Source organism: Bombus flavifrons, chromosome 11 (genome assembly GCF_040668555.2).
Source record: "Bombus flavifrons isolate JBK064 chromosome 11, iyBomFlav1_principal, whole genome shotgun sequence".
NCBI lineage: Eukaryota > Metazoa > Arthropoda > Insecta > Hymenoptera > Apidae > Bombus > Bombus flavifrons.
The window spans coordinates 10,407,071-10,430,220 of record NC_138452.1 but is presented as its reverse complement, the minus strand read 5'-3'; the positions used below and the strand labels follow the sequence as shown (position 1 = coordinate 10,430,220).

The window sequence follows — 23,150 nt, the reverse complement described above, 5'->3', positions numbered from 1 at the left end:
TAAAAAAAAGAGAACGCTTCGCCTGGAAAATTTTTCTCCATTAAACAGCCTCCATTATGATTCTCCTAAGCTTCCAAGCGCATTGCTAATAGGAATAACAAGCGGCGCGCGTACAGTGTACACGCGCAGAGAATAATCACGGATATATCGTCGGAGGTAAATGCTTTCGAAACCGCGTATTCGAGTGATCGTGCAAAACGGAGAAACGTAATCGCGTCCATAATTCTTGACTGCGTGTAGGCTAATGTGTTGTACGCCGTTGCTTAGATTTTCAGGAACACGCCGACTTTTCTTGATAACACGGTTGAAGCACGCTGCCAAGGTAATCGGCCTCGACTTCCTATTCAAATCGGTACGGGCCACGATTATAGAGACTGACTGTGCGTGGATGTGTTTGCACGCCTACGCTATGAATCCGTTCAATTCGCCTCGCGAACGCGCACCGGCGAACATCAACGCGAATCGTGTCTTATGGTTCTTATAGTCGACGATGGTGACTCCGTACACCCACGAGGAATCACCTCGCGAGACCTTTCTTCTTCTTTCCGAACGGTTCGTTCCAACCTCTTGCTGTAAAATTGGTTCGATAGAATGTTTGAAAATTTTAGAAGACTTCTTTTAACGTTTCTTCTTCCTTTCGATGGTGGGAGCTGTTCTTGCTGAATTCTTCTTGTAACAGGAGTTTTCTAACTTTAGAACTTCTACGCTGTTTCTCCGTTACAATTTGTTCCGAGCGATTGGAAGATAATTTATGGAGTGCAGATTTACGTGTAAACTATAATTTTGCATTTCCAACCATCCGAGGGTATTCTTTTCGTTTAAAGTAAAAAGATTCTCGTCGACGGAAATAAGAAAAGGAGAATGAAGAAAGAAAAAAAGAAACGATCGTACGGTATATTAACGCATAGTCTATATCAGCAGTAATCTCGTAAGAAAAATTAGAATTTAATGTACTCACAGTTTCATGTACACCCTCTTGCTCGTGAAGAGGAAACCGACCACACGAGTTTTATAAAATACATTATTAACTCTACGCTGCGGTAGATGATTCAATCGCTAGACGTTGTTATTTTATCTCATAGCATCATTAAACTAATCACCATAAATTTAACATAGCTCTACAACATCGTAACATTACCGCTCTATTATTACAACATCACGAACTTTCCTCGTTTAAACTCTCTCCGGATTGAACAATATTCTAATTCCCCCTGCCTTTATCTTATCGTTATTATTCGCTATCTTTTACCATTATCCGCAACACACACATCCTGTCAGAAGCCAACGATAATTTAATCCATTCGTCTTTCCTTTTTATTTCTCCACTTTGTCGGGTATTCCGACAGCTTTTAGAAGAACAGCAGATAGACCCAGCGAATTCAATTTTCGGTCTGCGAGAGATTAATTTAGAACATCGTTAACTCATTTCCACTTAGTATTTATAATTGCGATATTTTTTGGGCTTCGTCGCAATCGCCTTTTGCAATCTCCAGCGCAACAAATCATCAACCTTTCACCGATCCAGTTCTCCGAGACTCAATCCAATAATTTCATTGAGATCCATGGCTATCGACTATCTAGCGAGAATCGTATCGAGATCACGTAGATCGCGCGATTTGTTTTCCATTGAGGATACAGGGAATCCGCGGACTGGCATGAAAGTCAATAACTGTCGGTCGATACCTGGCGCGCTGCTACCGAGACAGCGAGCTGCCAGCGGTTTCAGCGTAACCGTAATCTCAGCGTGGATTCAACCGTGAATTATGGACTACTTTATGCCGGTTGCACGGACAAGAACGCCCCTGTCCTCGGTTCTTCCGAGCACACGCTACTCCGTCACATTCTAACACCTATCCTCCAACTTTCCCATGGATAGATGTGCTCGTTGCCGCGTTCTAGCGGTTTTTAGACTTGAACTCGACACGGAATTAAACGATGCAGGCTTAACGAGCAGCGGAGAGGATAGGAAATCGCGTGGAAAATTGTGGGACGGGTTCAAGACATTTTTGTGGGAAGTAGGTAAGCGTGTATCCTATCGATGGCAGATAATTGCTTGGACGAGAGCGAGTTGGAAGTTTCTTCGTTAAATGAAAATAAGTTAGTGGAGAGATTTCTTCGAGATTCGTTATAGATATTAGATTAGATAGTACGTTTCTTCTCGAAACGTTAAAATAAAAGTACGATATACAAAGAGAACGAAGAATTTGGCCATGCTCTGTTTGGAGTTTCCATTCGCGGTATTCGTTAACCTGTTCCAGCATCGATAAAAAGAATTTCCATGCAAGAGTCGCTTCGAAAGTTCCAGCTCCTACAATAAAATTCCATCGATTAACGTAACGAGAAACAATGCATTTCCGGTCACGGTTATCGATCCCGAGGCCAATAAAATTTCCATACGAGTTTTCCCGCGCCCAACAGAAGCGTGTAACGTCAACTGGCGAGATTATCCGACGTGTTCCTACGCCGTTTGAAAAAATTGCATACGAGAAATCGCAGACCTACGATAAGATTCCATGCAGCGACGTAATCAATGTATAATTCCGGTGGGTAGCTGTGCAATTACTGGAAGGCCATAAGAGCCGCCGTAACAGGCGTCACAACGAAATTTCCACGCGAACCGATAAAACAAGCATTGCGTAACGTGCAAAAGGAAAACGGAATCGTGACTGTTGCCTTTACCACGACTGCCATCTGTCACGACAACACGCACGGCTGTTCGCCAGATTAAGAGTCGGATTTTTCATCAATTCGCCAGATAAAACGATATCGTCGCGCGATACTTAACGCTGGCAGGACTTTCGCGCGCGTGCACGCCAGCACGAACGAACACGAAAAATGGAGACGATTGACGAGCCGAGGGGTACGCGGTCTGCTCGCGATAAACCGACGTATTCCACTAAATAGGTCGTGCTCGCGGCTAAAAAGCTGCTGACACGCTGCACCGAATCTCCGTGAACAGCGAGATGCTTGTCCACGAGAAAGTTAACGATCGATGCATCGGAGATATACCCGATGCTTGCCTTGTACTAAGATTTTTCGGACTAAAGCGAGATAAATTTTAATCCATTAAGGACCAAGTGAAATAATTCAAGTGGTTCTGAACGCGTTATGGGATAAATATACATGCTCTACGGGACGCTTGAATCACGCTAATCGTGGCTAACTTTTTCGCGCGAAATTGTCGATAATTCGATTGTTTGATTCTCGACTGACTTTTGCTCTTATTCAGGGGTATATTTATGGCGTTGGTAAGTATGGCGTGGTTTCGTTTTTCGGCGTGGTGACACGATTCTTTGTACTGAATGGACCGACGCGCAGAGATCGTACGTGGAAATTTTCACGTGCAATTTGCACGAGGCTACAAAGACTCGTCAGAATTTCAAGCGGTAGATTTTGAAACGGTAGTAACTGGAAATGATAAAGTAGCAATAAAAGAGCAATTGGTCGAGTGTCTCACGGATACGGAGTGACGTTAAGTATCGTGCTTTGCATAACGCGACACTCGATATACTGTCGCGTACCATAAATCGAGTCTGGAGAAATGTCATGTAAATTGAACGGGCTGTCGGAATGTTCGTCATCGGTCAAGTATATCCATCACTTTTACTCGAAGAACATAAACGATCGTGATTAGCGATAGCACCAGAGTCGAGCTTTACTGCCACTATGACCTACTTCACAGTCATCGCCGGAACAACATTATTATTTCACGTATATAGAGAGAATATGATTTTCTCCATGTGTATTTAACACCGCGTTAATCCTAAATATTGAGAATTTTTATATCGAAGAATCAAACTATCGAAGATTTTATGTATACGAAGTTAAACTAACGCAACAACTAGATTTAATATCGTTTGTTTCTTTCGGAATATTGTCAGCCTGCTACTTATTTTTAAACGATCAAAAAAATCCTACTTATATGTTTTCCTCATAATTTTCATATTTAAATACAAAATGCATCTTAACCAATATCGTCCATCCCACGAACAATTTTCCAAGTAACACGTAAGCGCAATAAGAGGACGTGGGTTTTATTTCTTCTCGCAGACTCTGTTTTATAATTGAAAATACGGTACCACGAAATAATCATACGATTACATCCCTAATCGATCATCCGATACCGTTGCGAAACATCCTCGATACGTCATCGAACGCATCATTACGATAGCTTCTCTCTGCACGCTACATTTCCAGCATCGCAGCATCTTCTTTGGTCGGTAGCCCGTTGTAGCACAGAGGTTCGCTCACTCAAGATAGTAAAGGCATTCCGTAAATTCTGCGAAAACTGTTACTCTAACCTCAAATCTGACCAAGCTTCCGCGCGTATCTCGCAGTTGGTACTGCTTATCCATCGCCACACGCTTAGTTAAACGTTTACGTAAGCCGAATGATTACGTGGTTCGAAGAAAAAAAAACACCGAGGATGATTGCACGGATCCTTTAACAAGTTCCGACAACTTGTACAAACTAACGGTGTTGACCTGTTTCCAAGAATTAGTTTTTATTTTCTGTAGACAGTTACCAGAATCTGCTGCAAGAAGAGTCGACCAACAGGAAATTAAGAACGAATGTTTTATTAATTTCTCGTACGCAAAAATTGAAAACTTTTATGGAAAGGAAATACGATCTAGTTGTGTAAAATCTCGCAATAAACCAACAACGATCCTAGCTTTCGGTTTTTACGAGAATCGCTAAAATATCGGTCGTTCGAGCTACGTTATCGATTCGCAAATAGAATCAACGGCGATTGATAATTTGCAAGATTAATGGTACATTTGTCCCAAAGTTGCTTACAATCGAATCACCGATCTGATAACTACGGTTTCATATAAGAATTCTTGCCAGGACAAAAATCCATCCATCGGTAAAACCGAATCGCGATTGCAGGGTAGGAAATAAGTACTCGACTAACTCGATGTAAAGTCGGAACAAGGAACAGAGCATGTGGCGTATTGTTCTATGATGTATCGGCACGTGTTTGAAACTTTCTACTATAAAAGCAGCGTAACGCCGCGCGCCACGCTGCTCCGAGATGGAGCGATCGAACGTCGTCTCGAAAATCTTTTTCGATGCTTGGCTCGATAGTTCAACAGATCGGAAACTCAACACCGTTACATTTTCTACGAAGTTAGCGGACGTTGAACATAAGCCGCGTTTCCTCGTTGATTTTTAACAGCTTCGATCACCGACCGACAACCACTCAATTTTACCGCTTCGAGAACTTTCGATTTCCGCTAGACGATCGATCTCGATAATAATTTTACCGATTTGTTTTAAGAATATTCACCGACATATCGATCCGTTCTAACAGAATTGTTAAATGTTTACGATTTCTCCGAGATCGATCCTGTTTTTCGCACAGCCCGCCGACTTCAATTTAGTGAAATGTGACTTCGTGCCTGAAGATTTAGATAACTTTTCTAATATGTATTTATTCCGTTACGCTTGATACTTTCGATAGCATTTTTATGGGGCGTGCTCCCTTGGACTTTCCACCGTTATCGTATCCTCTTTTTTCTTTTCTTGTAGCTATTTTGATATGAATATAGAACGCAGGAAGATTATTCCGCGAATACTTGGAAAAGAAATTGGTTCTCCGATTAGAAGATCAAAAATATACGACACAGATCGAGTTTGCACAAGCAGAATATTTTACGAATATTTCGCGCTGTGTATGTATTTAGAAAAGAAAATGTCTGTTGAACGATATCTAGCTAGTCAAGTCGAAGGCCAGCGAAGAATGTTTGTGACCATGGGAGAGTCGTGTGTACAGGAAAGAGTAAACTTCACGGGAATGTAAAGAGAGTCCAAGTATGCACAAGCTGCATAACGTAGTACTTTGTAGCGTAACTTTTAAGGATAAGTTATGTAAAACGTACTTTAAATGCATTTCTTTCGACTGAATTTTTTCATTTCTTTATAAATATCTAATTTATTCGAATGCTTGTAATATTTTAGAAGGGAAAGGTACGACTTTGGTTACAAATTAAGCTCGTAGACAAATTGAAAAAGAACGCAAGTGTCAGCGAATAGATGTCGACTTCTACGGTAACAGCTAACAAACAGAAATTCAAGTTCTTCCTGTAAATATTTACACGTCTCTGAGAGTAAAGCAATATATGTTCTATTCTTCTACTGGAAGATAACGTTCATTTTTTAGAGAAATTATTCTTTATTATTTAAAGTCTTTATCTTTAAAAGTAGTCGGGGCGGTCACGTACGAAGTATCGTGTAGCATTTGAGGAAATCTATCAAATACCTTTATCGCTCGTAATCGCTTATCTCCGTGGTATCGTCCTAAATATATCCCTATTATTTACTTACAAGAATCTCATAACAGCGCGATACGCGATATGAAAAGTTAAAAGTCTAACTGACCGTGACTCATGACACCAATTATCTATCAAACCGCTAGATTCGATTTAGATATTCGAATAAAGGTAAGGCAACGTCGTTTATTCCAACAAATCCGAATTAATCTAAATGAGCCATCTGAAATTTCTAAATTTCCAATAGACGCGTCTCGAATAAACTAAACTTCTACATCAATCTGTTCGAGATCGTATGAAGAGCCGCGCGTCTTCGATGATCTCGTTCGAAACCACTAGCTTTTCCACGGTTGATGGGTGTGTACTTTCCCGGCTATAGAAATCGAAGTTAACCGACACCGGCTAGAAAATCGAATCCAGCGATCGAAACAAATTAGTGGTCTTTTTCTCTTTTGGCTTTCACGCAATTTTCACTCGAGGAGACGAGGCAGGTGTGTCTCTCCGTGAACGCCTCGATTCGAATTTCCTCCCGTGGTCTTTCTCCGCAGTTCAATACCCCAACACCGTCTTAACCGCGAAACGCCAATTATGTTTTATCTAAACGTCGATCTTCAATATCAGATAAGACCGAGCCTCTTCCGCAGGCATTGTTCTCGCGCGGACGAGACCGAGTCGCCGGGAAAAACTCACCGACGAGCCGACGAGCCAGTCGAAAGCAACACGGTCCGCACCGCGGACAGATAAAGTGGAACAATCGCGCGTAATCGTACGCAATCTATGGGAGAAAGTGGGCTAATGCGAGCTGCGGATAGACTCGGGACCCGCAACGTCTTTGTTCTCTGCCGATTCCAGCTACTTCGCTTCGCAGGAGACAAAGATCGTATAGTCACTGGAACAGATACAGTAGGTGTGAACGAAGCTTGATCGAACTGGTAGTAGTAGCGTTATCTGTACGCTTGAACTCTAAAATTTCATTGACTTGATGATTCTAATACCTGTTCGCTGGTTTGAAATTTTCTTTGCCGATCCGAGCTTAAAGCTGTGTGGGTAATCGACGACGCGACTTCAGAACGACTTTCTTGTTTTTAAAAGAAGAAGAAACTGAACTCTTGATTAATGCGAGCGAAAGCGACAAATTGTCGTCAGCGTGCGTATAGCCTAAATTCGTTCGTAACGAGTACGTGGAACGAGTCGATACATTTCGTTCAAGATGACTCGTTCGATCAAAGTGCTGGAAGGGATGGCTTAAAAGATACGACTTTGAAATACTTTGCTTATTGCGAGTTTCGTGATGTACAAGTGTCAGGATAAACGAAGAAGCTGCGTCGATCGTTGCTGTTGAAGATTGCGTAAACTTTCAGTAAGTATTCGTGTTAGATGGGAATGTCAGATAGCTTTGTCAGACTCGATGATGTTTTTTTTATAGTTTCGGCTAGCACGAACTTGTGGTAGGTCGTTAAATTTTATAGTTACTAGCTTTGTTGCGAATATTTTGTTAGAAGAATTAGTACACGTGGATTTTCAATGGTGTCTGGCATTGGTTCGGACGAAATGGCAATGAAATGACTTTCCAAACCACTGTACGTTGCGTTGGCTGTTGGAAAAACGCGTATAATCGATTTGGCGGCGATACACGTGACAACGAAAAGCACGAAATTTGCGATTCGCATCGCAATCAACCGACCGTTCTACCGGATTCTGTTCGTTGATGATTCATGCCGCGCGATTTTCCTTTTTCACAAAGGGGCAGATTAGATCGTTATCCTGGCGGATCTCTTCTGCTTCTCTATATTTCTCTATTTTGCTGTGGTTGGAAATAAATCACTGTTCGGGTCATCGCGGCGCACAGCGAGCGCGGACACTCTACGCTTGGGTGCAAAGGTTAAGCACACGCGTACAAAAGAAAGCAGTTAAATGCCTTTATTGCTTCCGCGAAGCAAGTCAAGCATTTCGACGCAGTGCTCATTACGCTTCCACTGGTGGCTTGCGAGAGAACGTCTCTCGATCCTCTGTGAAAATCTCCGTTCGTTCTCTCTACGCCGTATAACCAGCCCAATGTATTTGATTACACGTAACAAGAAACTAGATGCAACGACAGGGTAACGTGAAATTTCATTGCAACGGATTATCGTGATACGCGCTGCTCTGTCGAAGGTCGATAGAAAGCTTCCACGTAGATACATATGGCGCGTGTTATATAAAACATTTTTCAATTTTATTGGCGCTGCAACGAGACACGACCATTGTCGTGATTAATATTCTTCTAGGATATTTACCGTAAAAATATATTTGGCAAAAAAATTAGTATACAGTCTGAATAACCATTTCGAGCGCATAAGTATGAAATATCGAAATTTATTGACAGATGCATATGTGTAAGACGATGCAAACTAGTTGTTTTAATCGATCGACTCGCCAGGTGTGATCTCGCGCGTAAAACTCGAAACAGAGGGATCGTATTGCGTAAAAAATCGCGTACGAGGTAACGGCATACTCGACGATGTACAGCAGACACACGGCTAATTTGAAGAAAAACACCGGGTTAATTGTGTGCAAAGGATGATCATTCACGGAATAAGAAAGTAGAGTGGAAGGCAAAAAGGAAACGAGGACCGTGCGCGGCTGTTCTTATCGCTAATTTAAATCCCGCCGTGGGCAGGAAAATCATAATCCTACTTTATACTTCCTTCGCAGTGGGAATATCATGGTCGAACGATGCTCCGCGCGCAGGAAACTCGCCGCGTTGTATTTCTGCGGGCATCGTATCGCTTTCCTTCTCGTGCTGCACCGCCTATTCGGCGTGATTCGTTCCTTTTTTTCGCTGCGAGCCTCGAATTGATGAATTTCACCTGGTCAGGCGTTCGTAGAAAGGAGGAAACCGAAGACAGGACTGAAAAGCGAGAAAGTGTGGCTGTCTGCATTGGGCCGCGACGAGCTTCGTATCACTTCAGCTGCATATCGGAAGTGCTATATTTGTACTTACGCTTATTACGGGATAATTGACAGATGAAATACCTGTTTGAATTTGATGCTCGATTAAATTTAGACGAGAAAGTTGCGAATAGTCGCTGTCACTCAACACGTATTTAATCATTTTGCCAACAAAAACGTCAACAGCTGTTGTCGTGGAATGTAATGTTAAAGGAAATGGTCTGTTAAGTTTCATGCTCGTAATCTTCAGGTTAGACAAATTGTAAATGAGATAATTATAGCTTTAGGACGCAGAACTAGATCTTGTCACGATTCTAACGACTTTAGGATAGTTGAAATTTTGGCGTTTACTGATCTATCTGCGGGCATTCGATATCGATACATTAGACTCGAATCGTAAAACGAATTCTAGTACTCAGCGTTGCTCTATATTTACCATCGTATGATCTACGAATCAGTTGGACATGTTAATGTGGCTGATTTCGAGTTGCTCAGTATGTGATCTAGTCCATAGCGTAATTCACGACAGGTCAATTAGATGTAAATTGTGAGATCTATCACGGACTATAGATCGCTCAATTAGCTCTAAATATTCTTCAGTTTCACGAATCTTGAGTTTTATGGTTCGAACTTGTGAAACCCAGTAAAGATCACCACAGAGCCGCGAGTCGTTGAGCCATCCTTGAATCACTCGAGCACCACCTAACCGCGAAGGACCTTGAGGTCGTGGAACTTGCTAGGGATTTCTTGAGATGGTGTAAGACGTGGATTCCAATGATACAAGGCGGATCTCATGATCCAGGGGTCAGGCAGCTGGAAGTGTCACGACCCCAATGTGATCCGTAGCGAGTGCCACGACTACAGGGTTTGTGCAGTGTCCGATGACTCTGTGGTGGTTCGTGGCTAGATCCACAACTTCTGGGTCAGATGACTTGAAATCTGACATCGATGGTGTCAACTAGCGATATCCACGTTTCCTACAGCTGGCTTTGACGTACTCTGTACGAGACCTTGAGGATCAAGCTATCAAGGTTTCATGACCTCAGGGTGGCTCGTGATACGTTCGGTGATTCTGGGTCGGCAAAATAATTATTCAAAGTCGTTAATTTCTTCTGCCTTTTTTTTTTGTCGGCGATTTATCTGACCGGAATTTTAATGTACTGCTTTAATAGTGTTATTATGCAGCGCATGCTTGTAAATGCATGACTTAATCTACCAGTGGTCGGCGTAAAAGAAAACTTTCGGGAGATCGCCTCTGATAACGGTACTTGGTCGAAACGCAATTTAAAGCCCATAAATCGATCTTCGCGTGGGCTTCCGGGTACTTTCGAATATTCGTATACTTAATAACCATACATTTCGCTGTTCACTTAACACGCTTTCCATTCCTGAAGATGATACTAATTTTGATACTTAACATTAGCTGATTTATGTACTCGTTGGTGGTTGTCATTAGTAGCTTGAAATTTAACGTGGAACGACAGCATTTAAATCATATTACAGCCACTGACACCTTCTATAGTATTTTTACTGTATCATACACGAAACACTTGCATTCTATTCGTGCAAAATTTATCCCATCGTTTATAACAATCGCGGTATTTCTGAACGATAAACTTCTACATTTGGTAACCGTAAGATGAATCTTTTATGATTACAGGTACTCCAACGAGACATAGAAGCACATGGTCGAATCGTCAGTTCGGTCGTTAAATTAGGAGATAAAGTTGTCAATCAGCAGCAAGCACAGCAAAAGGAACAGGAACAGGATCAAGAGGAGCAACGGGAACAACGGGAACCGCCACAAGCTTTACGAACAGCGAGATCTTTGGAACGCCGATGGCATTTGCTGTTTCTACGAGCTTTGGAATGGCAGTGTCACATCGAAACTCTTGTGTCTCGTATAAGCAATAAGGTGAGTACATTCTTGTTTTTGCTATATTTTATACTTTCGCGAATAATTGTCACAAAATAGACTAAGCGAATGACAAGTACTAAATTCATCTAAATCACAAATAAAGATTCACCGATGCCGACTATTAACCGCGCTACTTCTATTCAAATCAAATACAACGTTTACACCTGTTCGAGATTTATCACTCGGAATTATTGTACGAAACGGCAATTTGTTTTCCATACTCGCTGAAGTGAGCGAACTAACGTTACCAACATTCCTGATAAGTCCATTCACAATGGCAACTGATTAGAATTACAAAAACAGATGTCAGGGGAAACGGTCTCGTGAAACGATCTGCTAGAAGAGCAAGCTTCAAATTAGAAACTCTAGCACAAAAGGAGATAATTTGCATTAAGTGTAACTACACGCATTTAAACTCCATGTTACTCTCTACTACACTCCATGTTAAAAGAGAATTCTTAGCTTGGGAACTGAAAAAGAAATACATAGTTCGGACATGTGTGTATTAACCCTTAGTATACCAAAGTGGGATGATCGATGATTTTTCCAAAAGTTCTTTGCCAGATCACACTTTTCGTATTAATTTAACGTACTACCGTATTTTCGTCACTTTCGTTAAATCTGACAAGGATATCATTGATAATGAAATTTTATCTGAGATACGATTTCTAAAAAGTATTCTAATTATTTATTAATTAGATTTTAATTAAGTCGGTGTATTAAATTTTGTACCATTTAGTAGTACTTTCACGCGACTGCAAGAACTTGATTTGTATTAATCGTCATTCAAGTGAATTTTATCACTGGCTCAATATCAGAACGTATCATCAAAGTTTCTCCAAAGATCAGTATGCTTCATGATCTTCGATCTTTTCACCGTATTTATCGAGGAATTTGCGTATTCACGGTGCACGCGATTGAGAACGTTTTAGTTAAACGTTATCCTGTTCGACTTTTGTGCGTGTGCCGGGTTAATGGAATGTTGCACGTTTTCATTACGCGCACGTTTACATGCACTCTGGGTAACTTAATTATTGACAGGGATTTATGGGTTAAGAGGATGACGTCTTTGATATGATTATTAAGCGTACGGTGCTTTTAGTTTATTAACTTCTTCTCTTTAATTTAGAGATTCGAAAACATAAAACTACAATTTTTTCAGCTGCCAACCGTATCTCCATTTTGAGTAAAAGTTATATATTAACAAAATTCTTCTTACAAGAAATTTAATGATATTGTGTTATAGTTAGGGTATATAATTATGCAACAAACCTGTCTTTTCAGAGGCAGGCTATCTTAACAGTTTAATAAAACCACGCTATATAACCGGAAACTTTCAACAACTGTACAGATGGAAGTGATTTTTGCACTGTTAACCGAATTATCGAGTTGCGAATTATCTCGACATTGACGTGATTCTTTTTCAGCTATAAAATTCTCACATTTCCGTAAACATTTTCTCTACCTCTATATTCATATTTTACAAACACAGACGTGTAAAAAGTAAGCAATAAAAGAAGACACGCTAATTGTACGGAACTATATTACTAGTTTCTCGTAGTGCTATCAAGGATTTCTCAGCCAGGAATTTCTCTACTTTTGTTATTAGCCTTTTAGTAGCAGCGTAAAACCCGTGCCACCCAGTGGAACGAGTGTCCACGTGAAAGAACAAATGAATGCACGCCGTTAAAAAGATTTCACGATGTTCGGTGTTGTCGGTTTGGCCATTAACTCGCGATCGCGTAGCGAATGCGTTCTTTTTCATGCTCGTTCATTCTCTCGAAACCACGTGAAAGTTCGTCCAGCCAGCGTTGACCGTAAAAATTTATTAATTCCACAGTACGATGCGAAGAATCGCATGCTTTTATTTCTCTACCGTCAGTCCCTCATATTTCCCCTCCCCCCTTGTCTTGGCTTCTTTTCGTTTTAAACGTCGAACGATCTTCAATTTATACCAAAGAGTCTTGTTTCAATGGATACTTTGCGACTATTATCACGAGTTTAGGTATCTCGGATGATCCTCGTTAAGCGAGTATTTCGTATTTATTTTTACGATTATCGAGTGTACGATTGAAATCTTCGACGAGTTTCTTAGATCGCTTTGTATGTTAACGAGATGATTGGCTCTCGCGAAGGTTCCGCAATTTTAGTGCAACGAGGAAGTCTGCTGGCCTCTATGTAGGAGGCTTGTAAGTGAATATGATAATACCTCGAGTGTTCGCCGAACAGTCTTAGTAGTGGGTGTTTGCGAATGAGATGAGATTTGTGCGGCTTGAAGCGTGTCTTGTTCAACGTGATTAACAGGCAGCAAGAAATTACAGTTGGTTTTTGCGTCTCCTATTATACAACAATTTTTCAGATTGCACGCCAATGTATTTTCTATCGAATATTCTATTAATACTTGTATGTACGTGTATAACGAATAATTTGCATTCTCTTAATACTTTCACGAATCGTTAAGAAACGAGATCAAATTTTATTTTATAATACTAAATATGTAATTACACGATCGACGCTAGAATACCATTATTCTATAATTACATCGATTATAAGAAACGCCAGTTTATGTGAATCGCAGCAGAGGACAGGCAAAGCGTATCATCGACCTGTATCGAGAATCGGGCCGATCGTACACAGCCTCGTAAGCAAGCAGGAAGCACGAGAACGTTGTGTCCCTGTTTTTACGGCCTCCACGAAACCTACATCCTCCGAGATAGAGCTAGTCCGTACTAAATTTATAATCGAATAAAAAGTGTCAGCTTAACCAGGAAAATCGATAATTATTAGGACGAATTGCATCCGGGGAGAGCACATACGATAAATCGACCGATTGCGACTACGTTCTTACTCTCTGTTCCCGTCCTTTTCCTATTTTTCTCTGCCTTTTTTACTTTTTCTTTTTCGGGCAAATTTATCCGTGTCGAACGAACGCTTGAAGCAACCGGCCATTCATATCGGCCGAACGTGTTTGCACGGTAAAGCGATCCCGCGCATAAAGTTCGATTAACGTGAGCAATCAGCCTGGCGCGTGTATACAAAGGCCCGGTTTCACTCGCGCTCATAGACCGTGCTAGATGCAACGTGTGTCCGCCTAAAACTTTCACGCGAGGCGTACCGACGCGGCAAGGCTTTCCGGTCTGTCCTGAATTTGGATTTTTCACGCCTTCCTCCGCGCTGATTCTGCTCGTTTCGCGCGGTGTCGCTTCGTTCACTTTCAGAAAGAACGTGCACAGTGTAGGCTAACACAGGGTTGCTCGATTAATTTGTCTTGTCAAGATCGAATTCGAAGACGACGGAGTTCAAATGATTCGAATAATATCGCTATGTTTTCATTAGCCGGAAACACTTCGAAAATGTGCTCCTCCTTTTGTATCTCGATGAAAATCTTGTTGTCAGATCGTAGTAGCCAAGAGGGTCGCGGTAAGTGCCACTAAGTGCCTTCTTCGGTGAAGGAGACAAGAAAAACACGTTTGCCAGCATGTCGAAGGATCATACGCGTCAAGTTCCCGAAGAGAAACCGTGGCTGCGAGGAAGAAGGGGGTTGGCCACGATTTTTTTTTTTCTATACGCGAAGCAGCACAACGTTATACGCTTGGTAAAAGGAAATCTCGCGTTGGATGATTTTTACTTTCGTCTGCCTTCGAGTGAAACGTGACATCAGCCTCCGTTTTCATTGATGAACACGAAGGCTACGTTGAATGCTATGGCGTGTTGATAGTACGTTGCACGTAAGAGCGAAGCAACGTAATTTGCACGCGCCTCGGTGCCGCTCGAGTAGTCGATCCAAGTTTAATCGTTAGGTAATTGGCCATGCTCAAAGAGTTAATGGTTGATCCACTATAAGGAGGTAGCCGAGCTATCCAACGATTTGTTGATTCATTTTTAATCAAGAGATTTCTCCGAGCCTCCACGGTGGTTTTCTTTTTCTGTTTCATCGGGCCGAGACGGCAGATTTCGTGGCTGACGGCGATCGCGTAGAAAATTACCTCATTTCGTGGGATGCTTAACGACTCGTGCGATGATACTCGCGGGGTGCGCATGAAAGTGGAATATTTAGCGGCAAGTTTCACTGTGGAGCACGAGATGCCACGGTGATATATATCCGCGTGGCGATTACCACGAAGCACGTGAAACTTGTACGTGCGAATTTACGGAAGAGTGTGAAATTCGATCGTAAACGAAAAATCGGATATTATAGTAAGTGTCGTAGTAAGAACGAGTGACAGAGACTGTGATAGATCGGTCGAATTATGTTCGGAAGCAGATCGTGGTGCGGAAAATTGAGTTATTATTATCTGCAGAGTATTTTTCCCCTCATCCATTTCCAATTTTCATTATCCCATCGTTTCTCATGGATACTGTTGTCGTTGATGAATACCGTTAAAATAAGAAACACGATAGGAAACGAAATATTTCAAAAGATGGAAAGCCGTAATTTTCATTTGATTAACTGTTCGCATGGTAGACTCGCTCTTGTTTCAAGGAAACTCGACGACTAAAGTAATAAGTAATATTTAAGTCCCGGTAAAAGCGGTAAAAGTGAAATGAAATACTTTGAATTGCGGAAAGATCGCATTTCCTGGAACATAAGTCTTCCCAGACAGCGTGCGCTACTAGGGATCTTTTTAGAAATGGTATCGCCACGATTTCATCGCTGAACTTGGTGACTCACCGTTCGAAATATCGACTCAACGTTACGATATCATTGAAAAAACACGAGTCTCGCCGATATGGCTAACATCACGTACTCGCCGATTCTTTGGAAACATTTATCCTTTTCGGAGTTGTTTCGTCTCTCGAGAAGAGCGGAGAGAAGCGATATAACTGGTCGAACTTGTCCCACGCGCCATAATCGCGTAAAATATTCCTATTAATCGATGTTGGCGCTCCAAGTGACCATAAATCGTCGTTTTCTCCGTAGGACAATTTTCACTTACGGAAATCGATGTCGAACTTGGTGTTAACACGTAGCGAACCACTCGTGTAGAGAATTAACGGAGTAAATGAAACATAAACAATCTTTCAAATGTAGGTCTCAATTTAGATCTTGTAAGAGATTTAAGATATTATATTTATTCTCGGTTCTAGTATAGTATCCGGACTGCGAAATATTCGGCTAGCATGACAGTTTTTAGGGGTTTTTGAGGTCTTCGAAGCCGAAAATGAGGTTCGTTTCATATGCAAATAAGGCGTGAAAAATTTCGGTCAACCGTTAAAGTATGACGTCTCCATGGATGTTGACGACACCTTTTTTTTTTTTAATTTCGTACTCTTAAACTACTGTGCGGCTTACTCTGTACGCATTTGAATTGCGAGGATCGAGTCAAATTTGGGTCATTTTTTATGTTGCGGCCGGTTAGACCGCGATCATTGATCATACAGTGAACGGTAGGCCGCAAAATTAGCATTTGGGGCATTGGCATTGGTTGTGTCATCGCCTGTTTTGCCACTTACCGCTTATCGCTCTCTGTACGATCACGGTCTTACGCGGATTTCTAAAGTTATGACCCTTGTCGGCCAAATGTTCGTAAGAACGAATTGTTAGAACTGTTCATTTCCGTGAAAGTGACCCTCTTTCTCGGCTTCAGCGACCCAAAATACACGCGGAAAGATACATCGAGAACAAAAATACTGCCATCCGGATACCATACTAAACATCTTTACGAATTAATTAATATTCCATCGTCTTTTGTTATTTTCTTGGTTCGCCATAACAATTCGCGGAAGTACAACTCGGTTCCGTGAAAGTGATAGAGCCACGTGCTCGCTATGAATGTAGCAACATCACGTGACACGCGGGGTCGAGTTCCGTTTCTCGTTTCTCGTTTTGCATACATTTTTGATTGCTTGTCGCGTGACCAGGACTGATATTCCCAAGGAACCGGGCTAGGCCGCGATAACTCAGCCTCGACCGGTCGATTTGAATGAACGTGTTTTCGTGTTCCCGAATGATTTGCACGCCAGTTGATCAAGTAATTTACAGGACGCCCATAAATCCTTACCTGCTTGCGTTTATTTAACGTTGATGTCAACCGCGTAACTCGTTCGCTCGGTCGAAGAGGAAAGCGTGCGAACAGACGGCAGGACATCTTCTCTTCGGTCGGATGCTAGCGGCTCACTTGCGTGACATCGTCGAAAGTCTTCGATCCGTTGTCTCTTGATAATTATCTTACCGGATCGTATTCCAATTAATTAGCTATTTTTACTCTATCGCACTTTGAACGTTCGTTTTTTGGCAACGAGTTTTCGTAGAAGCTTCGTAGATTTTAATGGCACAATTTATGAGTTTAGACGTAGTACGCACCGAGCAATAAAATTCATCCGACATGAAATTCGATCCATGTTTCGATTTCGAGTGTACCTCGTGTCGGACTTTTCGTTCTTCCCAAGACGAATGGAAAGTCCATGCGAGGGTCGCATAATGGAGCATATCTAGTCATGTGTGTCCGCATATATTTCACCTTTCCAAGGGAAATACGGGGATATTAAATTGCAGCGTTTAAGCATCGCGTGGTTACTTATTTGCAAGTCTAACGATCGCTACTATAGCCATTTCTGTATTATCGTTTATGCGCCATAATCGCCAACAGACATCGTTTCTATTTTTTCCCCTTCTTTCCTTTATATAAATGTTTGTGTACGCGAGGATATTCGAGTCCTGATTCTGCGAGAACTGTGTTGCGTATTTTATACCGCCTGTACGGATCTCGCAGTCCTGTTCCGTATTTTTGGATTAACTTTCTACCTCCCTCCCGCTCCTGTTTTTCTCTACGTTCTCGCATACACTCGGTAGAAAATGCACTCACGCACTCGAAATTGTTTACGACCACTTGCTAACCCGTAAACATAGAGCAGTAAATATAATTAAACGTTACTATACGTGGATTACAGCAAACTGTAACTTACTTGGAGAGACTATATTTTGCACCGTGTTTTTATCCAAAACCTGTTTTATTGGAGCGGATAATTATTCTTCTAATAACGCGCCTATGGTTAGATATGATTTCTTAAAATTACTTTTTATCTGTTTCGTGCTACTTAGTCGCACTTTTTGATAGATATAAGGATCAGGAAAACTTTCTTTCTGCGAGTATCAAAAATTGGAAGTATCTTTTACAAAATCAATTCAGTTGACACTACTTTTGTTAATATACATACACATACGTCTATTTTTATTACATCGATTTAGCCATAAAATAATTATCTCAGGTCGATACTTTGAGCATTAAAAAATTAACCGTTTTGTTTTTACTAGAACATTGGATTCTATAGTTCCAATGTGAAATTATCGAAATCCTTAAAATATCTAGTAAGCAGTAAAGAATTTTTCATTCATTGTCAGTCGTCACGTAACGTCTTCGCGTAAAGCTCGAGAATTTCGTAGAAAAGGAAAGGGACAGGTGGACGTTTCATTATATCTTTGGCGTATAACAATTTCTCACCAGTCGTCGATGAGTTAAAATACCAAAAGTTGGCCTCGTCTTATATTGTAATGGGCATACCTGGCGCAAATGTTTATACGTCGGGTAGTAACGCAGGTGTAACCTGCGAATTTTTCTCAATGGCCGCACTGTGCATTATGAGACTTCCTAGGGTGAACGATCGTTTTTCAACGGTTTGGTTCACGTCTGATTCAGTAGGTAATCGTGACGGGTAAAGAGAAGAAGTATTCTAACATGTTCGATTAATGACAGCTCGAGTTTGCCCGTGTCTAACGACATCGTTTCGCGTGTCTCGTTCTCTTACGTTTATAGCGGCTATAAATAAGCGGCACAGTCGAATCAACCGGCTAGAAGAACATCCTTGTCGGTGAAAAAGTCGTATTTCTCGGGTTAATGCCATTTAACTCGAAGTAAACGGAACAAAAATCGAAAGGATTACGGGGCAATTACATTTTTGAACAGAATCCATAGTTATAATTAAAATCGACCAATGGAAAGTGAAATTTCTATCGATTATAACTTTTAGAAAGTCATATATTATTCTTTGTTTCATACTTATTAGATTACTCCAATATCTCGCTTCAGAAATTTCTCTTTACAACTCTGTTTCTCTCTACAACTATTTCATATTTTATCTATACACGATAAAAATCCAAATATTCTTACAAACCAATACGGATAGATAAATTGACGTTCGTTTGCGTCCGTTTCGTAATCATCGAGAATTTTTTACTTCCATCTGCCTGTTGAGAAAACACCGTGCTGCGAATACAAGGAAGAACAGTTTCTAAAAAGAACGTAGCCATTTTTCTCGGTGGAGGTTTCGCTGATGTGCAAAGTGCCCAAGCGAGTTACCGTTTATCTCTGTTGGTTGATCTTTTGACACGCATGGTGCCGTGTCCCTTTCTCGGGGAAACGCTGGCTTGAAAAGGCGAAAGTGGTGGTTCTAAATAGCGATGAACAAGGTGTAGTTCATGGCCGGACCGTACCGCGGCCATTCCACGCAAATTTATTCAAGCAATGACGCGCCGCACGCTGCGAGACGAAACTTTGCGAAACGCTCGTGTCTCGGTTCTCTTAATGTTTCCCTCGAAAACGTTCATAAACTCAAACGAAACGTTCAATGATAGATGTTGGATATTAGGCTTGATGTAGGATATTAATCGTCATCGGACACAGAGTAGATTTCGCGTAGAATATTACGTTACTGGAAAAGAAGAAAAAGACTATCGGTCCCTACCAACCGGAAGTATTGATTAATCAAGTCATCCACGAGGGTTGACCATAAAAGGATAGTAGAATAACTGTATACTTTCTAACGTAAAATTTATTGTCTTATTCATATTCATCTTCTTTGTATATATACCAACGCATATACCTTTCTACTAAAAGACGTATTGTATTTCAACAGTTTATGATGTCTCCTAAAATTTGTTATTCTATCTGTTCTGTTCTTAACTTTTAGACATTTGAAGACCTGTCTATTCGACATGATCCCTTCAACACCTATATCTGGTTTATACTTAGGTATATAAACCCCCAATTGTTCCTGATAGTATTTTTCATTCGTTTGAAGGTTACCAACATGGGACTTCCCATTCTTAAACTTTTGTAATTTCCTATAATCTTTACTTCAGGTAGAGAACGAAGCGGTCAGACGCGCAATATTTTGCAATTCGTTTCCCTAAGATTCGTCGAGTGTCACTTGAAATAGACAACACTAGGCCGCGGATGTTTATGCAAATCTATATTTTTAACAAGCAAAAAATTGTTGTACCCATTAAATATTTCAGCGAGTACCATACTTTGAATATTTGATGTACTTTTACATATCGTGTACGTCCTGCGTAGTTTTCCATAAACATCCGTAGTTTCGCTATTATCGATTCCATGGATATTGTTTAGAAATATGAAATTCTGCAGATAATTATTAAGAATGGGATATGCCTGAGATTTATGAGTGTACCCTACTCCTAGACAGTATACTCTGTACTCCTAATAAGCCAGAGGAACCATCGCTTTTATTACAGAGAACCGTCATTAAGTACGTTTCAATTCTTCTTAGCATCTCGCTTTTCCTGCGTTATCCCTCAGTTAATACACGTGGAACCGGGTTGGGGGGGGGGGGGGGTTCATTACATCCAAGTTACGGTCAGGTATCCCGGTCTCGAAACGCGTTCAGGTAGCTCGTATCAACAGGTCGTCCCGGTAACGATCGTTGATCGACTCGACATTCCTGTCAGTCTTCTGCGAAGCACGCTACAGCGAAGATGGTCAGAGATCCATCGCAGGTAATTAGTTTGGATATTAGCTAGATATTCAGTCAAGTACGATACGCGGATCAAAGACCCTCTGACATTTGGCTCCCGTCACCCGGTGCAAAACCGTGACTAGCCAGTCGAAATAAGAGTGAATGATTTACTTTTCCTCGCGCTCAACACCTTTGAATCGGCCGTTCTGGCCCGTTGATCCTGCTGAACTTTATTACGTATTTACAGGCGCAGCTAGCTAGTCGATTGCGAACGATTCTGAGAAACACGAAGGCGAAAGAATTGCGTAAGTGCGTGGATTATTAACGAGTCGATTTTTACTTGTTTACTTTGGATCTGGTAAGGTTCGCTTGCCAAGTGTCAGTGATAAATTTCTGATATTTCTTGGAATGTATGGAATTCTTTGGCGAATGATCGAAGAGTCTCGAAGTAAATCTAAAAGGTTCCAGAGGATTGATCGAGCGACTAAGAAATTCGATTTTAATTGTATACCGCGAATCTCAAGGATACCGTATTGCGTTAGGTAAAGATTTTGTGAAATTTCGTGCAGTGTGTGTTCCTGTTTCGAATAGTTGAAGTGAAAGCGACGTAGTGTTTTCAAGGCTTTGAAGTCGAAAAGGTTCTGGTGGAATCGCAGATTTCTTCTCCGCGTTTAGCAAATTAACTATAAGTGTATATATTTCTTCTTGGTAACACTAAATTTCTAATTATAAGATTTCTTATACAGTGTACATTCCTTTCGTAAATAGTTAGAATAGAAGTGAAAGTAACGAAGAGTTTTGAAGGATTCTCAAAGATTCTAGAAATTGCAAATTGCTTAAATGTCTGATCACATTCTTTTTCCCGCTGTTCAGCTAACTAAATTCTCAACATTTCATGGTAAATATTTGTTTATTTTTTCAAATTACGCGCTACTCTCGCAAGTTGTGTTTGGAAAGAAAGTAAGGATAATATAAAGACTCAAAAGGGGTCACTGTGATTCAAGTATAACTGTCGGTTGCCCAAAAATCAGACAAGCTCTGGCGGTCGTTGATTAACGGTTGTGGCTTTTCTCGGCCTTTGTTACGGAAGAATTGTACGAGTAAGAAGATGCGTGTATTCTCGGCTTTCTCTTCTGCCCAGGACAGCTTTTTCGTTTATTTTTTCATTGCGGTTTCTAGTAAGTTCCAAGTAACGCGGAGCGAGTTCCTAGCCGACAGTTGTGAATCTGCTTCTCTACCCGTTTTTTGTTTTCCTCGATTACCAGTACCCGTGGAAAACTTCCCTAGTTATCCGCTTTCCTCTTAGTACCGATATTTTATTGTATTAGGTTATTTTTCAATTGAAAGAATCGGAAATACAAAACCCGATAATTTTATTACAAATCTAGTTCGATCTGCGCCTGTTCGATCTTGCGGTGAGTTTCTTTATTGCAGAATTTTTCCTGCAGTGGGAATAATATTTAAGAAGTTATTTATTAAATCGATATTCCTGCTATATTTATTTTATATGTAGTTAAAACATTGTAAAAATCATTGTTTATTGTCAAAGATGTGCTATTCGTTATCGTTTAGTTCAATTAAAACTATCGCTAGATAGTTTGTTTTCTAAACTATCAGAGGCTCCTGCGCCAGAACGTAAAAGAACCGAGAAAAATTCCGATTATTTTGTATATTTATTCTTGTCGGAGATTAGATTTGCTAGCAGCTTATCTGTTGAGAGAAATGGAATCTAACAAGTTTTTATCATTAAAAATATGTATATGTAATTAAGAGCCAGCGTTTGAAATTTGATTAACCGTGCATGTACATTAAAAATTTCATTTTTGCTACATTTGCTAAATTTTACTTACAAGTAGCTAATTGTAAATTGAAATTTGGATATTTCTATAACATAATTTCCTTTCATTAACGTTAGAAGTGTTTTCGTCTGTTTAATGTCATTTTGTGTTTGGTATTAAGTTCGTTTGTTGAAAAGAATTCCTTTATCTAGACCGTAGAAAGTTAATAAATTAGATGAAAATTGCGTGGTCTTTTGTAAGCATCGCTCTGCTTAGAAACGATCTAACTAAGATGTAACGATTATTATCAGGATGTTTCACTGACACGCCTTTCACCCGGCTTTGACGAACAATTAAATTAATCCATTAAGAAGATCAAGTCGTAAAACGCGATTATTTACTCGAGGCGAAACGTCTTACTACAGCGTTCATGTAAAAGTACCATTGGTCTAAAATCTTTCATTCTATTTCTTTAATATTTTTTCGATAAAAAGAATCTTGAAATTTTACATACTATTATAGGCGATGATGTCACGATTATTCAAGATTATTAAAGAA

General features: G+C 40.6%; 1 protein-coding gene across 7 annotated transcripts in view; it reads left to right on the top strand.

The window, feature by feature from the left end:
* The window catches only part of LOC138184880 (klarsicht protein), a 119,573-nt gene that overhangs the window by 45,399 nt on the left and 51,024 nt on the right, over window positions 1–23,150 (top strand). For all 7 annotated transcript variants that reach the window (XM_069123280.1, XM_069123281.1, XM_069123278.1 and 4 more), the window contains exon 7: window positions 10,864–11,118. In XM_069123280.1, the coding sequence (XP_068979381.1) occupies window positions 10,864–11,118 (255 nt within the window). The remainder of the gene's footprint in view (window positions 1–10,863; window positions 11,119–23,150) is intronic.